The sequence below is a fragment of the Heteronotia binoei genome, chromosome 3, assembly GCF_032191835.1.
Source record: "Heteronotia binoei isolate CCM8104 ecotype False Entrance Well chromosome 3, APGP_CSIRO_Hbin_v1, whole genome shotgun sequence".
NCBI lineage: Eukaryota > Metazoa > Chordata > Lepidosauria > Squamata > Gekkonidae > Heteronotia > Heteronotia binoei.
The window spans coordinates 79,717,446-79,736,179 of record NC_083225.1 but is presented as its reverse complement, the minus strand read 5'-3'; the positions used below and the strand labels follow the sequence as shown (position 1 = coordinate 79,736,179).

General features: G+C 41.7%; 1 protein-coding gene across 1 annotated transcript in view; it reads right to left on the bottom strand.

Annotated features, from left to right (window-relative positions):
- Window positions 1–18,734, bottom strand: part of IL1RAPL1 (interleukin 1 receptor accessory protein like 1) — a 1,501,437-nt gene that overhangs the window by 738,412 nt on the left and 744,291 nt on the right. The window contains exon 4 of the mRNA XM_060234094.1: window positions 12,906–13,185. Within this exon, the coding sequence (XP_060090077.1) occupies window positions 12,906–13,185 (280 nt within the window). The remainder of the gene's footprint in view (window positions 1–12,905; window positions 13,186–18,734) is intronic.

Here is an 18,734-nt window from a genome sequence, read left to right as displayed (position 1 = left end):
AGGTTGTAAATCGTATCAGGACTGAACTCTTCCTAAAAGCTAAAATGACCAAATCGAGGCTACCATATCCAACATGAGATGGATTGACTCAATCAAGGAAGCCACAGCACGCATTTTGCAAGATCTGAACAAGACTGTTAACAACAGGATGTTTGGGAGGTCATTAATTCATGATGTCAGCACAAATTGGAAGCATCTTGACAGTACTTAACACACACACAAGTCCCTGTGAGCACAGTGGTAATTAATCTAAGTAAATGTCCATAGGACTGTAACCTTAATCCAGAAGGTACATTAAACAACTATTGTGTTGCATTTAAAATAAAGACAGTTCAAATCAAGAATTTTTTTTGCCTCCTAAGGGGCGACAGCAGTAGTAGTGACTGCACCTGGTTGATAACCCTTTTGCTGCGCCATGCCAGTAGCATGGCAAGCTACAGGGTTCCCTGAACTCTCATGAAAATCCTTCTTCTTACAAGAGTTTCAACATCATTTTGGTTGCCCTGACAACAGGAAACCAGAAATGGTGGCCAGACTCTCGGAAGAAGAATGAATCATTCAAGAGTTTGGGAAGTGACCTGCACAACTTGCCAAGTTATTTTTAAAAGGCCTGGAGGACTGAGAAGATAAGGAGATTTTTATCTGCTCTGGCTCAGGGCAGGGTGGCAGTTTGGTAGCATGCAAACAGTGAACAGCTGACAGGGGACAGGCAACGGTGTGGTTAGGTGAGTTTCTTAAGTCATCCCTTCAGGTTGCCCTGTTAAAACATTTGCCCTCAAATGATCAGTTAATTTAGACTTCTCAATCAATATTTTTCTAAGGGGGAAACCTATAAACCTATTTTATTTGGTTTGTTTGTTTACAAAACTTCATAAAGCCATGGCAGTTTATGTTACAGAAAAATAAACATATTGTTTTTTCTTTTCTTATTTCTAAAGTTTTTCAGAACAGATGGAACAGCTTCAAAAGGAAGTTGCTAACTGCATATTTCAAATATCTTCTAGGATTCACTAGAATTCCTGCAAATAGCTATCTAGCAGAGAAGCTATGTAACCTTTCACACCACTATAATGTAGAATTGTTTTATTATTCTATTCTTTAAACAACAAAGATAGAACAAAGTCCATCAAAGTCAGTATTGTCTACTCAACTGGGAGCGGCTCTCCAGGGTCTCAAGCTGAGGTTTTTCATGCCTATTGCCTGGACTCTTTTTAGTTGGAGATGCTGGGGATTGAACCTGGGACCTTCTGCATACCAAGCAAGTGCTCTATCACTGAGCCACTGTCCCTCGCCAGTGAGCAGTGAATTAGTATGCAAAGTCATGGAAATGTTTTTTAGCAGATTAAAAGAATCACAATTTGGAGTCTAGTGTTTATTAGTTTGTGTTTACTTGGCTGCAACAACAAGAAGGCAATAAAAGTCAGAATAGCAGATTGATGTCTATGTCAGTCATTAGGTGTGAAGTGCAATAAATAAGAGTTTGTTGCAATGTTAGCTCTGGATTTAAAATGAGGGCATCAAAATATGTTTTTTTCTTAATATATATTAGATCCAAATTATTGGGAAATTACTGCTAAAGTGGAAACAGATATCAGCTCTCTGTTTCATACTGAAGAATTTTTGTTCAGGTGATATATGATTCCCAACACATTAAACTTATCTTTATTAAGATGTTTCTGGTAACACTTCATATGATAACCTGGTTGTATTTTTTTTAAATAATGATGAAGGAGATATGTGCACAAACCTCAATTATGCTCATTTGGTAATGCACAATCAGAAAGCTTCACACACAGAGATATAAGTATGTAGTCTGGATTTACTGGATTGCTGCCATTCAAAACAGACCATATAAGCAGAAGACTTTGTAAAACTGCATCTGTATGGCAGCAAGTATAAAACAACTGCAGTGTGTAAAACAGAGTAGTGTCTTTCATTGGGAAAAGAATATGCAAGTGAGTTATGCACTAATTGTCTAGCAGATACGCTCTAAACCTCTGGTTGCCGTAGGGTGTCAAAACTTTTTTCTTTGCTGCCAGTAGATCTTTTTCAGTAGTGCCAATATGAGAATTGGAAGTCTGTAACTGAAGCTCAAATACTTTGGCTACCAAATGAGAAGGTGAAGAAGAAGATCCTGATGCTGGGAAAGACAGAAGGCAAAAGAAGAAGGGTATGGCAAAAGATGATATAGCTTGTCAGCGTTACTGATGTAACAAACACAAATTTGAGACTTCAGAGGATGGTGGAAAACAGGCCTGGAGTGACTTTGTCCATGGGGTCCCAAAGAGTCAGACTCGACTGTGTGACTGAACATCAGCAAAAACTTAGGGTTATCAGACCCCTTGGTGAAGGCAGGGGTCTGCCAGTTCCAGGCCCCACCTCCCCACCACCTATCAGCTGGCCTGTGGGGGGAACTTAACCCCCAAAAGAGGGGAAATCCTCCCAGGTGCAGTGATGTGTGTACATGCATCCCACAAGACCCAAAAGTGATGCTATCACTCTGATATTTGGCCAAAAACTCTATAGTAGAAGTCAAAATTACCACAGAGATTATACCAGTGTTGCCCCAGCAACCTGGAAGTGAAGCATCACTTCTGGGTCATATGACCAGTGATGTAGACATGTCACTGTAGGTTGGAGAAACGTCGACTGCGGGGTGACATGATAGAGGTTTACAAGATAATGCATGGGATGGAGAAAGTAGAGAGAGAAGCACTTTTCTCCCTTTCTCACAATACAAGAACTCATGGGCATTCGATGAAATTGCTGAGCAGACAGGTTAAAACGGATAAAAGGAAGTACTTCTTCACCCAAAGGGTGATTAACATGTGGAATTCACTGCCACAGGAGGTGGTGGCGGCCACAAGCATAGCCACCTTCAAGAGGGGTTTAGAAAAAAATATGGAGCAAAGGTCCATCAGTGGCTATTAGCCACATTGTGTGTGTGTGTGTGTGTGTGTATTAAAAATTTTGCCACTGTGTGACACGGAGTGTTGGACTGGATGGGCCATTGGCCTGATCTGACATGGCTTCTCTTATGTTCTTATGGATGGGCCTTCCTGCTGTTCCTGGTAAGTCCCCTCCCCATCCCCCACCAGTTGTCAGGGGGAACCTGGCAGCTCTACCGTAAATGGACTACTTCAATCCAGAACCCGCCAGACTACTTGCAAAGTAAGGTAATTCCTACTACCCCTACTACCCCAAATGCTCAGGCCCAGCCTAGAATGGGTTTTCTACTGCCACAATCATGCATTTCCAAACATCTCAACTTTGCAAGGGAGTAATTTATGCTGGTGAGGGCTCTCTGAGATAGGAGCAGCCCTGTAGGTTTCCTAAAGTTTCAGTGATCTTGAACATGACCAGGAACTAGGGTTGCAAGTTCCCCCTGTGGCACCGTGGGGAGACCAGGGGGCCTTCTGGGATTGGGCAGGGACATTGTGTGACATGGATATGTCACCTGGAAGTGTCTTAGGCATGACAATGATGTCAGGGGCAATGCTTTGGGCTTGGGACAAAACTCTATGGTAAAATCACCCTTAAACCATAGTTTTTCCCCCAATCAAGAGTGTTAGCCCCCTAACATCACTGACATGCCTACATCACTTCCAAGTGATGTCAGCACATCACACATGACATTGCTGATTGAGGATGGGAGAAATTCCTCCCATTGGCCAGCTGGCTGCCTGTGGGCAGGAGTCTGCAAAGGTGGGGGATCCTCCACCCCGACCTGGAGAATGGTAACTCTACCAGGAAAACAATTTGCTTATTCTGTATTTCCCAATGTTATTTATTAACTCAGCAGCATTCAGAGACCATCCCTTCTACATGCTTCAGTAGAATAGCCAGACAGTAACAATGTTCAAGGCTTTTACTGTCTCCAGCTCCCCTTGTCACCAGGTTTCCCACACTATGCAGAGATAAGTTTGTTCAGAAAAAAAAGATGCAGGTGGTAGGAGATTGTCTTGGGCTTGAATTTTCCATTCTCTCTTGACAAGACATTTTAAAAAAAAAAAGAACTCAAATTTTGAAAAAATACAGTACTAGTTATCATTGAAGCAAGCCTTGAAGACTTTTTAACGCTTTCTAACCATGCATGTATCACCTTGTTTCTTGCTGCTAGACTCTCCCAGTTCCCCCTTCATGTTGCTTGTATTTACCACCTACCTAAGTGGCAAAGAAAAATACATGGAGTACCTTCCCTTAAAGCCCTAGATACAAAATACTTTCTCTCAAGGTAACAACATCCTAAAGTGCTTTTCCACCAGACAAGAATGCTCGAAAAATCAACTGTTGTTTAACCAGACAGCTACAGTCTTTCTTTACCCTTTAAACTTCTTCCAGAGGCATTTTATTTTTTCAAGAGCATGAATTTAGTTAAGTGATGCTTTAAAATTTCACATTCATGCTTGGTTATGCATAAAAAAATTACAGATACTTGTATAAAATATTGAAATCTCATGAGTTTGTTAAAATGGGCTGAGAATCATATGCCTCCTATTATATCTATCTTATCATAAAGCTATAGAGAACCATTGAATTAAACATTTTATAAAATGGGAATAAAATCCCAAACCTGGTTCAGACTAAAACATTGGTCATTTTCCTGCAAAGTGGACATCTACACACTCACTTCCCTGATCTCTGTTTCAATTAATCTCCACATTTGACTGCAATAGACACCTTCATATGTAGTCCAGAACCTTCTCTTACACAGAATCACTAATATAGGAGCCTAAACACATTTCACACAATTCACACGTTTAAGTAGAAAAGAGCAAGAATCCAGTAGTACATTAAAGACTAACAAAATTTGTGGTAGAGTGTGAGATTTTGTGAGTCATTGCTCACTTCTTCAGTACACCTTTGTATACTAAATGTAAATATTGATTTTATGGAGATTAGCCATTCCCACACGTTCTAATCAATGCCTAACAAGGCTAAAGAAAGTTCAGACATTACTGTACAAAACTAGGATTCAGGACACAGACAATCATTCAGATCCTAATTTGCCTTAGCAACTATTGCTTTTTCAACCTCCTCAGTGTTGGAAATATATATCTGTTCTGTATGTCCTTTGCAATGTTCTAAAGTTTGAGTCATTATAGGATTAACACTGTGCCTGATTCCCTATTGTCTGCATGACCTGGGAAGAAGATACTGACTGCTGTCAATCAAGATCTAGAAGCGGAAAACCTGTTTTGTCTGTTTGGTCAGTTAGTCAGGTGACTTCCTTTGTTCAGGCAGAGAGGTCAAAAAGAAGGAGGAAGTAGCCTCCATTAAACACATGATCTTCTAATGTGAGGATGTAGTTCTATAGTGTTTGTTATTTTCACCTCCCAGTACTCTTTCCCTGTAGAAATAAATATGTTTTTGCTTTTTCAAGTTAAATGCCTCTCAATGATTATTTGATCCAGTGATCCATCACGCTGTTTGAGATAAAGAAATAGATTTTCAAACAGAATTCCCTAACACTCAAGAGGCCATCACCACAGAACAAGTAAGGAATTATGCTTAGATGAAATCACAGTTATGACTGTGTTAATAAACCAACTTCAAATGCTGGTTTGGCAGACTCAAACCAACAATTATAAGCCATGGTATACACTGGTCTTAGAAATTTACTGCTCTGCTGTGTAGTGCACTGAAACAATTTTGTGGAATAGTCTGCATTTAGACAATTACCCAACTCATAGTTAAATTAATTTTTATTAAACTATGGTTTTGTGATGTTATCCTTGTATCTGGGAGAAATTTTATTGAATATCAAAGACCCAATGATCTCGTGTACAGGACTATCTCTTTCAAGCCTCCACATCCTCACAGACTACACTTCTGATTAAGATGCTTTGCAATAACCATTTCAAAAAATGTCGGATTCAGAATAGCACAGCACATCATTCCAAAAGCCTATAGAGTTGACTGGTATCTTCTCTCACAAGCCAAAATTCATCATGAACTTGGCCCGGTTTGGAGCTCAGGAACTAATGTTTGGAGGAGGCTCTTTCCCCAAACATTTGTCCAACTTTAAACCTAACAGTGAAGTAGTGCAGGGTCTGCTGCTCAGTTGTTAGGTTTACATGACCAGTTGGCAACAATTTAATCCTTTGGGTTTACTCCTCCACTTCAACTGACCACCAGCAGTGAGCCATTTAACTCTTTGGTTTTACTCCCCCATCCTTCAAAGGCAGAGAAGCAAAACTGAAGGATTGCAGCCATTTAAACGTAACAGCTCAGCCAGTCTGCCAGTCAGTCATTAAGTTTAAATAGCTGGCAGCCATTTAACCCTTTCTTGGGCAATCACTGCCCCATTTCTTGGCCAGGAGAATGAGGGAAAGCCTTGGCATTCCCCCAACGTTTCATATTTCCCCCATGCTTTTCAACATCTATGTATAACTGCTGGGACAGTTAATCTGGAGATTTAGTCTTAGTTGTCACCAATATGTAGATGATACTCAGCTCTATCTTGCACTACCAGCAGATCCCAGGAGGCAGTTTTGTAATGGATGAAGGGTTACAAACTAAAACATATTCCTGACAAAACAGTGGGGCCATAGATAGGGGAAATGGGTTATCTCCTGTCTGACCCAGGAAATGGGGTTGCACTCTCCCTAAAGGAGTAACTTTGTACCTTGGGGGAGCTCCTGGACCCAGGCATCCTATGGAATAAGCAGCTGGCAGCATTGGCCAGGGGTGCCTTTCACCATCTCTGGCTGGTGATCTAGTTGTGGTCCTTCCTGAGCAAAGAAATTTTTACCACTGGGGTGTATGCACTGGTAACATGTGAATTAGATTACTGCAATGTGTTTTATGTGCAGTGATTCTCAGCCAGTTGACTCCCCCAGGATACTTGGTTCTTCATCAACTGCAAACAGGAGGCAGAGCAATTCTCATCCAAGATTTTCTCTCCTTCAAGAGGCTTTTTGCATCAAACATCACTGACATTGAATGTGTGTAGGCCTGGCATGGTGTGTCAGGGAGAGGATGAGTGTTTGCTGGTTTACCCTCCACCCAGCTTGCTGGGGTTGGCTGACACAGTGGGCCTTGTGTTTATCCAAATTGACAATTTTGGGGGGCTTCAATACCCACGTCAATTCTCCCTTATCTGGAGCCTCCTTGATCTTAGGACTGCCATGGCATCATTAGGACTTTCTGAGATTGTATTGGCCCACATGCACAGGTCAGCCCACAGACTGGATCTGATCTTTTGTGCAAGAATTGATCTAGATTCAGCAGTGCTTTGTGAACTGGTGTCATGAATTGATCATTAACTTGTGAAGGTCTGTTTGAGATTTCTTGAGATTGCTGCAGAGGCAGCAAGCTTATTTATGCTCAGTGTGAATTTCAGAATACACTGTAGGATTTAAATGGCTCTGCCAGGAACTCTCTCAATGAACGCACTGAGGCCTGGAATCTGGTCCTTCAGGAGGCCTAGTTGCCCCCCAGCACCCTCTTTACTCCCGTACTGCCTTGGTATTGTTAAAAGGGGGCTTAGATGGCTAGAGTGGCACTGGCAAGAAACTCATGATGAAGGCCTATGAAGTAGAAGTGAAAGGAGCAAAAGCACTCTTACCTCTCCACTTCCATTGCATTTGCTGTGCTGTGATTGCACAGACTGGGCTGGAATTCCAATCATGGCCTCCTACCTGGATGCAGTGGTAGAATGGCTAGGTGAAAGTTGGTTGAAGCTACATCCATCAAAGACAGAGATCATGTGCCTGGGGAAGCCCAGACTGCAGGCATGACCACTTCTACTGATCCTTGATGGGGTTTGACTTTCTGTGGTTGACTCTATCAAGGGGTGTGGTTCAATTCTTTATTTTCCATAGACAAACATGTGACCTTGGTTACAAAGACTGCATTTTACCATCTCTGCTGAGCCCACCAACTGCCTCCCTATCTGTTTCAGGCCCAGTTTGCCATGGTAATTCCTGCAATGGTCACCTTGAGACTGTACTACTATAACATGCTCTATTCGGGGCCACCCTTTGAAGAACCTTTGGAAACTGCAAGCAGTCCAGAATTCAGCTGCCAGATTGCCATTATCAAAGTACAACAACAAAAAAGGATTTTCTCTCCCCTCAGTTCCCAAGGCTGGGCCAGCATTTACCAATATACATATGAACAACTAGATGGGGCAGCCATAGAAAAACAAAGAAAAATAAGAAAAGGGGGCTTCTCAGCCAAGAGCAAGATAAAAAGAAGCCCTGTGAGGGAGGGTGAAATCATCAGAGACCCCAACCTGTTGAACCAGTTGCCTGAAGAGGTGCATGTCCTATGAGACCTCCCTAGGTTTCTCAGGGCATGCAAGACTTCCAGTAAAGATTTTTTTGTTTCATCTGGCAAACTCCCAATGATTGTTACTGGTCCTCCTTCTGCTATTGTTTGTTTATGTGTTTTAACTGAATTACTTTATAATATTAAATGTAATTTTAATTGCTATTTTTTAATGTTTGCTGCCTTGTAGACTCTGTTCAGGTGGAAACGTGGCATAAAAATGTTTGAAATAAATATATGTGATCAGAAACATTTTTCTTTTTAAAAATGCATTGTTTTTTGAGACCCCATTAAGCTTTCTGAGTTGGATCACATGATCCATCAGAGGAAGGTATTAATATTTGCTAATTTCCCCAGTTTTCCCAAGAAAGCTGATTTATGGAATCACATTATGTAACAGCTTGCTGGTGGGAAGGAGGGGAAAGCTGGGAAGCTTGGCAACCCTTATGCAGTCTTTGTTGGTTCTTGTGCTGGATCTAACCCTTTGTCTGCTGCATAATTTTAATACCTCTACTTAATTTCATACTAATAATGCAAGAGAAAATAAGAAAAGTTATATTGCTACAAGAAGAAATGAATCAAGATTTTGCAAAACATATTACTTACACATTAAAAATACATACTCCTACATAGTGAAACAAACCCCACCCCAAGCATGAGTGCTCAAGCACGTGGAGACTTTATGGAAAATGTGGCTACAAGAAAGTTTATTCTTTCTTACCAGAAGAGAACTAATGAGTTCCTATATCAGGGGTGTCCAAACTTGCTTAATATAAGAGCCACACAGAATAAACATCAACTGCTTGAGAGCTGCAAGATATGAACGCCAGATATTTGAGAACCACAAGACATGAAGGAAGGAGGAAAGAAGGCAAATGGAGGGGGGAGGGATGGAGGGGTGAAAAGAAAGCAACTTTCTTTAAATGCATTCTCCAAGCTGCCAACTTGGAGACAGATGCCTTCTCCAAGCTGGCCAACCGGGATATTGTGGGGCTTCAAGAGCCACACAATATGTGTGAAAGAGCAACATGTGGTTCCTAAGCTGCAAGCTACCCCTGATCTATATATTTTAAAAGTTTGTGAGACTCAAAATAAAATATGATGCTACAGGCATACTGAAACATAAAACGTTGTTCAAGGAATCCTGAGAATTCCTAAAAATATATATTTATTTTGCAATACCTTATTTAGTCAAACTAAATGCACCAGGATGTCTAACACAAGCCTTTATTTTGAAATACCATCTCCTCAAGGCTGCAATGTACAATTCACCAATAGAAACATACTTCTGTGTTTTAAAAACTGTTTATCTCACTTATTTCATACAATGAAGAGACTCATAAAACTAAATGGGTTTCACAGTGAATGTGAACACCTAGCAGTCTCCTCAAAGTCAATTCTGTAAGGGTTATTAGAGAAAGTTACAGTCCTCATAACGCTGCTTTCTCTTTTTGATTGCTAACACTCAGTCTCCACTATAAATCCAGGATCTGTTGCCTGTTAGAAAGATTTTTACAGCATTTATGGCAAAGAAGATTAGGGATATGCAAATGCAAAAACACACACAGCATGAGACCAAAGTATCAACAGAGGAATGAGAAGACATGGCTGCACAATTACAAACCTAGATATGTGGTCATTACTACACATTTGGAGCTATGGTGTCAGACTGAAACCTTGCGATTCACCCTACAAGCTGACAGCCCACAAGGAACTGTGGGAGGAGAAACAATCTGAAAATCTCACTCCTCCCAACATCCTGTTTCAGGATGTCTAAGATTTCAGTGACTTGAGAAGGCTGATTTCTTCTTCCCCATCTTCATTTTTCTTTTAGAAATGTTCTCACCACTCCACTGCTCTCAACACTCTGCCCCTTTTGGAGTATCAGACTAATTCTAGGTTGTTGGCCCCCCCTCCTCTTTTGCTCAATTTACTTATATATTATGATTTTGATTTATATAGAGCACATATGTGTGGACTTCTCCAAAATGATAGCGACCAGTGTATTGATGGTCCCATTGTGCAGTTTTTATCACCCATCCTGGAGCTAGCCTATTTGTTATTAGATCCAGTAACACCTTTCTGTCTCCCATGGAAATTCATAAGCAGCCACATCTTCTACAAATATGCTGCAGAAGAGGTATGGGAGGAATGCTGGAAAGACTACAGGAGGAGAAATCAAGGGTAGAAGCCATAGTTCCTGAGACTCCCACATCTCTGTGGAAAGTAAAAGGTGTAGCACCAATTTCAAGTAAGGTTGCTACCTTATTTGAACCTTACTCCTTGAGTAGGAATGTTGGGTGTGACTTCCAACACATGCACACACATAGATATAGATATTGTACCTTGACATGTATCATGACAGCAATGAAGTCTAAAACACTACACGCCTTCCTTCACTATCCTCCTTTCCTTCACCCTCTCAATTTTCTTCCATCTGATAAATCTTGGACAGTAAGAAGATCTCTTTCCTTTCCCCATGTCAATCCGTGAAACATCTCATACATAAGTGTTAATAATACTAACCCATTCTGAGTCCACTTCCAAGAAAGCAGGATAAAAATCCAATTAAACAAATAAATAATTAAGTATCCATAGGTAGGGTGTAAATTGACAACAGTGATTGGAAGACTACATTTCATATTATTAATCCCTCTTGCAAAGTGGTAAGACTGGCAGGTGTTACAAAGCCACCTAAAACATTGTTAAGGTTAGAGGGGAAATATTTAGGTCATTTACAAATCCTATAATGCACAAAAGAAGAGCTTGGTTACCAGCTTATGGCTAGTAAAGAAGGAGGATATTGAATTTATACCCTGCCCCTCACTACCCAAAGGAATCTCAGAGCAGCTTACAATCTCCTTTCCTTTCCCCTCCCCACAAAAGGCACCTTGTGAAGTAGGTAGGGCTGTGAGAGCTCTAACAAAAACTGCTCTTGAGCAGAACAGCCTTGAGAGAACTTGTGGCTGACCCAAGGTCACATCAGCAGGTGCATGTGAAGGAGTGGGGAATCAAACCCGGTTGTCCCAGATCAGAGTCTGTGCACTTAACCATTACACCAAACTGGCTCTCAAGCCAGCTTTATGGTTGCAGAAGCAGCAGTTCAGTATATTCATATCAGTTACTAATAGTACAGCCCACTTAACATGTTCATGTCCTTTATTATGTCTTGCAGTCCAACAACTGATCTGCTGGTGGTTCACAAACAATGCATTGTCTGAAAGCTTGAAAGAAGTCTGAAGCTGTTAATGGTGCACAGTAGTAGATAGAGAAGCTCAAGTATATATCTAAAATGACTACAGATTGTTTCTGTAGGGGGAACAAATTGTGGGATCACAGGTAATATTGTGCATAAATTGGCTCTAAACGCTGTTCTTTTAACATGACTCCAATCTAAGCCATTAGGACGTGCTCTTAACTTTATTCACCTTTAGAATATGTCCATGTGTTCTATTTGTTCATGTGGAAGTGAATATAACAACAAGGAAAAATACTTATCACTATGGAAAATGGAATCCATCGTAAGGCACAGATTGGCACTGGAAACAGGAAGCCGCAGAAAAAAAGGAAATTGTGGCAGTCATTTCAATAATGTTCCTGATCCCTGTTGACTTGCTCTGGTTATGAAACCAGACTACCTTAATAACAGGAATGCTGACTTCCCAATCATGTTTGTAAGGCTGTAATTTAATATGGATCATGCAGTTTGCAGGTAACAAAAACATATTTTTGGCTATCTATCAGTGAAAAGCTATCGGAACTTTAACAGTCTTTCGTCATAGGGCAATAACCAAATGTTACATCCCATTTAGCAATAAACTGTGCATTTTCTCTGCAAGACTCTTCCTGCATTTTGTATTTGCATCATTTAACCTCTCTCTAAATTTAATTCTATATTCTCTGGTAATTTTCAAAATCTAAGTGAGAGCCCAGATGGTCTCTATTTTCTCCATAGGCAGGAAAGTATATCTGAGTATGAATCATTTCAGTGATGCAGAAGGAAGTGGAATAGAGGAATATGTATTTCAAAAGCCAGAACTGTGAGAAGTGATGTGCTGTACTAGATCTTGGGTGTATGTATGTTATTTAGATAGGTACTGAAATAATCTCAGCTGTAAAATGTTTATAACGAATATCGAAAAAAAAATTGTCCCCTATTCAGGTAGGCTTTCATTCTGATATAATTCCCATACATATTCTGATGACTTATTTGAATATCATTGCAGAGGTCAAATAAAATAACAGTAGCATATGGTAGAAAGAAAAATTGGAATGTGCTAAACTTAACTCACTCAGGAGGCAGTCCAATAAAGTACACAATCTTTACTTCATTGGGGAATAGCTGAGTCATGAATATGGCTTAAATGTCTACTCAGAAAGATGGCCTTCCAAAAATAATATACTTGAAGCAAAGTCATTCAAAATGTAAGCACAGTAGGAGGATTTCATAGAACACAAACAGTATTTGGCTAACAGCATCTTCTGATATGACATATATATATCTTCACAAAAATTTCAGCAAGCACAATAAAAAAGAAGACAGTTCAATGACAAGATTCAATGCATGTTTTAGTCTATTTATATAGATCCCTTTTCATCTATGATGATACAAAACAAATCAACCAACGTACCTTATGACACATGCATAAAGTCCACTGTCTTGTGCTACTGTTGGGCGAAACCAGATGGCATCTTCCTCTTTGCTCATTCTAGTTCCATCAAAAGCTATAGGTTCCTCAAAGTCTCCAGGTCCAGAGCTTTTGTACCACATCAAACTGAGTCCAGCACTTTGTGCTAGGGTGTAATTTGCTCTAATATATCCATAAAACAATGCACATTTTATACGAACAGGTTCTCCCACTAAGACTTGATATTTCTTGTAATCCACTGACCAATCAGTACATCCATCAGCTAAAAGAGAAAAGATAAGAAGAAAAAGGTTACAGAGTTGTACACCACTGAAAGCATTTAACAGTCACTGTTAAAACTTTGGAATTCCATTTCAGAGCCCAGCATACTAGAGCTATTGATAAAAAGCAGGACATTTCATACTGGTTTTATTAAATATTAACTTTATTTAAAACATTCAAACCTTGTGTTCCAAAGAAAAATATTTCCAAGAATGGAATATACATCAAAGACTGACCACAACACAATGTTCTCCCTAGTGACACCTTGACATAGAACAAGTAACAGAAGTGTAGATAGGGTTGCCAAGCTCCAGGTGAAGCCTAGAGATCTTCTAGGATTATAATTGATATCCAGACAGCAGGAAATCTGTTCCCTTGGAGAAAATGGCAGCTTTGGAGAGTCGACTCTATAGTATTATACCTTGTTGTAACCATTATGTTGTATTATGCCCTTAAGTTGTAATCTGCCCTGAGCCCACTTGTGGGGAGGGTGGGATAGAAATCAAATAAATTGTTGAGTTCCCTATCCAAACCTTCCCTTCACCAGGATCCTGTCCCAAATTAGGGTTGCCAAGTCCAATTCAAGAAACATCTGGGGACTTTGGGGGTGGAGCCAGGAGACATTAGGGGTGGAGCCAAGATCAAGGCTGTGACAAGCATAATTGAACTCCAAAGGGAGTTCGGGCCATCACATTTAAAGGGACGGCACACCTTTTCAATGCCTTCCTTTCATAGGAAATAATGAAGGATAGGGACATCTTCTTTTGGGGCTCATAGAATTGGCCCCCTGGTCCAATCATTTTGAAACTTGGGGGATATTTTGGGGAGAGGCACTAGATGCTATACTGAAAATTTGGTGCCTCTACCCCAAAAAACAGCCCCCCCAGAGCCCCAGATACCTGTGGATCAATTCTCCATGATTTTCTATGGGAATAAATCTCCATAGGGAATAATAGAGTTCCCAGCAGACATTTCCCTCCCCTCCCCCCGCTTTCTGATGACCCTGAAGCGGGGGGAGGGCCTCCAAACCGGGGGATCCCCTGCCCCCACCTGGGGATTGGCAACCCTATCCCAAATCTCCAAGAATTTTCAAATGTATAGTCAGTAACATTAACTGTAGATGAACTTGTATACTTAATTTCAGTGATACTTATCACTGAAATTAAGTACGTAAGGACATCTACAGTTAGTACCACAATAGATGTTAATAAATAGGAGATTAATCGATCCCTTTATGCAGTGTCAAAGATTTAATTCTGATTTTCTCTACTTTGGGGTGAATTATATTAAAATATTTGATCAAAATGGTTGTAATAAAGATCAACTAGCCCAGAAGGTGTAATAATCACTGTATAGCATTAATGAAACAGCTTTAAGATAAATTAAAGAAGGCAGTTATCTGTCTCAGAAGATGTTACAGTAGAGAGCAATGGCTGCAAGCTAAGACTGGAAAGTTGAGGTTACGTCTTGAGGTGAGGGGGAGAGTTCATAATGTTAAGCCTGATTGCACAGCAGAAGAGAATGTCAAGATAAATTATTCAGGTCATCATCACTGTGTACTCAGCAGCAAATACTTTAGGCCTAACTGGAAATATCTGTCCCTCCTGCCTCACAAACTACTGGGAGGTCAATGTGGTGTCTACTGTTTCTCTTAGTAGAGATTCTGACTGCAACTCTTTTAAAGCTGTTAAGTATCAAAATAATTCTCACATATCAGACAATAGGAAGAACAACTGGGCTTGATCTCATGCACAACAGCTTCAAGATGGGGCCTCAAGGTGGGGCCTGGAGTTCTCCCAGAATTACATCTCCAGACTACAGAGATCAGTTCCCCTGGAGGAAACAGCAGCTGTGGAAGACAGATCGAAAGGCATCATATCACCACTAGGTTCCCTCCCCTTCCTCAAACTCCACTATCCTCAGGCACCAACCCTGAATCTCCAGAAAATTACAAAGTCAGAGTTGGAAACCCTCAGAATAGCTCAACAACATGGTACAGCCAAGGAATATGACAGCTGCTTGAGAGCAAACACTGTTGCTTGTGTGGTAGACAATAGCTCAGCAATTTGTCTTTGAACTTTCCCTGCAACAGCAAAATATTTGTGGCCACTGGAACTGAAGGAAGATGGTCTCCTTCATGGAACTGCTGACCTTTTGCAATTGATATAATCAGCATGGAAAGCTGGAGGAAGGTGATTCATCACAATTACATTTGGCCCGTTAAATAGCATAGCATAGTCACAGTTTTGTTCGAGTCCAGTGCAGGACTTGAAATGGTGAATTTTAAAAAAAATACCATAATAGATGTTAATAAATAGGAGATTAATCAGTCCCTTTATGCAGTGTCAAAGAGATAGAGCAGCCTCAGATGCGTACACAATCCTCCTGGCTCAGCAGAACTGTTAATAAAACCCCAAGAATTTAGGAATGATGAGGTGTATCAAGTATCCCCTGTAAACCAGGGTTGTATGATTTCAGACTGACTGTGCCTTGTGACTTAAGTGACTGCAAACGTTACTTAAATGGCCTGCAAACATGACTGAACACTGTAGGGTGGCCAGACCGTCCCGGGCACCCGGGAATGTCCCGGTTCTGGCCCCCTATTCCCATTAGAGGTCCCGGTTTAGCCAGCCCCGGAGGCGGTGGGCCGCGGGCGAAGGCGGGGAAGGCGGCGAGTGAGGGAGGGAGCGTCCCTGCGTCCCATCATTGTGGGGCCCAGGGGGCCAGTGCAGCGGCACGCTGAAGCAGCCTGTCGGTCACTTCCGGGTTCCTGTCCTGCATCTCGACCTGTGTTATTAGTGACAGGCTGCTTCGGCGTGCCGCTGCGCCGGCCCCCTGGGTCCCACAATGATGGGACCAATGCCACAGGGACGGGCTCGAAACACTCTATAACCCCTCAAAAGAACAGCAGTCTAGCTCGCTTCCCCCGAGCCCTGCCGCCATAAGCCTCAAGGGGGCTCATTTTGCAGCATCTCTTGGTGGGAGGGTGGCACCTGCACGGGACACATATCAAATGAAAGAGGGGGTGCAGGGCTATCAGAAACAGCCGGCGGAGGGAGTCGGGAGACCACCCCACTGGGGATCCACACCCCGAAAGTGATGAAGGTGGCGCAGATAGAGCCAACGGAGCAAACAGGACAAAATAAATAGGCTGCATTATGCAGCACAGTTGAGAAAGTGCCTTATCCCATATACTGATGAAATATATACAGGATTTGAGAACAAAATTGTTTCCGGCGGTGATATTTGGGGGATTTTTGGGGACGTCACAGGAAGTGCTGTGAAGTCACTTCCTGTTTCCGGCAGTGGCATTTGGGGGAAATGATGTCATTTGGGGGAAGTGATGTCACAGGAAGTGATGTCACTTCCCGTTTCCGGCAGGTGACGCGGGGGAAATGATGTCACAGGAAGTGGTGTCACTTCCTGTTTCCGGCGGTGGCGTGACATCACCGGAAGTGACGCGCGCCCCCCCCCTACCTCCCCCCCCAGGTGTCCCTGGCTGGCCTTCAGACATTATGGTCACCCTACAACAGTTCATTATCAAAACAATTGCACATACATTCAGAACAGTTTTGGTCATACAAGACTACAGTGCTCACCTAAATTAAAACTGACCTGACTTGTAAAAAAAACAAAAACAAAATAAACCCTTATCTACTATAAGCATGAGCAAATCCCCCGTTCCAGTTATAGCAATACACACTATGGGTTCAAATCTATATGGAAGAATTTCACATTCATTATCTATTTATTTTCATAATTAAGGGAAATTTGGCTATGCCTTCAATTGGTTGGGAGGGGGGGTTAAAGCCACAGCTGGGTAAAGAGAACAAGTGGCTGCATCTGAGGTGGGAAATGGAAACAGCAATGGAAGAGATCATGATGTGTCTTTAAAAGCCTGTGGCTGTTCTTTGATAACTCCCAATTCTGAAACATTGTACCACTTCTACTCTCTTCTAGTCTTCTCTCCTACTTTTAGCCTGACTCCAGACATCACCCTACAAAAAAGAGTGGACTGTCAATCTCTGACTGGTAAAATTCTGAAGGTTCCCATGAGAAAAAGGAATAATGGGGGATTGTAGGAACTTGGGAAACATTTCTTCAGCCCTCTTTATTTTATTTATCTAAACATTTTTTATCCTGCCTTTCCTCTTATTATTATAAGGTGGCTTACAATAATAATTAAAACATCCTCAACTGAAATCAAAGATAAAATAACAAGCCCCCAACCCCTCTCTGCCATTAAAAAGATGTCTGCTGTTCAAACTCTTCAAATGACCTGACAAACAGACAGGCCTTGCAGTGCCTTCTGAAGATCTCCAAGGACGAGGCCCCTTTCATATTTTCAGAAAGATCATTCCACAGAACCAGAGAAAAAATGAGAAAATACTGGACTCTGATCAGTGCCACGTGGGCCATCCTAAGTGGTTGGAAGTAGACAGACAACAGATGGCTGCCTGATGACCATATTTGGTTCACTGTAGGCTTGCCAATCCCCAGGTCCCAGCAGGGTTTCTCCCGCTTTCCCAGGCTCCTTCCCGCTCCCAGTCAGCTGGCTGGTGGGGGGAAACTCTGCCCCCACAGCCCCTTTGTGCCTCCAGAGGCTTCAGACTCCACTCAGAAAGGCTTCCTCTTGGGATGGTGTGTCTGCAGCTGAAGGGGGGCAGGGGAGCAGGCAGAATAACATGGCTGTGAAAGCAGCCCAGGCCCTCAGTTGGTTGCACAATCTTTGCAGAGGTCGTATGCAGCCCAGATCCTTTGGTCCTCCAGGCACCTGAGACCGGCTCAAAAAGCTACCACTTCCAAAGTGGTAGCAAATCTTTGAGTCGGCCTTCAGTTGCCTCCCTGCCATGTGGACGGGTAAGGGCGCAAGCGAGGTGACTTGGCGGTGTGGAACTGACAAGTCGCCCCAAGTCGTTCCTAGGTGGTTTAAAAAAAAGAAAAAAAGAAACCAAAGCGCTGGAGTACTCGTGCACATGAGTGCTTATTTTCCTAAGCTACTACTACTAACAGAAAAACAATACTCAAAATAATAATAATCAATGGATAAGCAGAAATCTGAAAAGCATACTGCAAGAATCATTTTTATATTTAGTTCTGTCCAACATACTTATCAATTACTGAGATGGAGCAATACCACTATGCCTGACCACTATGGTCATATTAGAGACCCTGCTTTGGGTGCTCCCGCCTTCTCAGAGTAGCCAGGTGCCAATCCAGGAGAGGGTATTCTCAGTCTAGGCACCAAAGCTCTGGAACTCTCTCCTCAGATAAAGTTGTCTGCTCAGATAAAGATGTTGCCATCTTCTGCCAGGTGGTGAAGACTTTTTTTGTTTGAATTGGTATTCTATCTGTGATTTCTCCTTCCTAACCAATGTTTTAAATGCTGTTTTTATGTTTTGTATATTTAACCCTGTTTTAAATTGCGAGGGCAGAAAGGAAGGATACAAATTTTATAAACAAAGAAAAATAAATATTAACAATAAATAACTAGCAAGTAAAGAAGCTAACATTTGAGAGGTTGATACTGATTTATACTGTCTCTATATA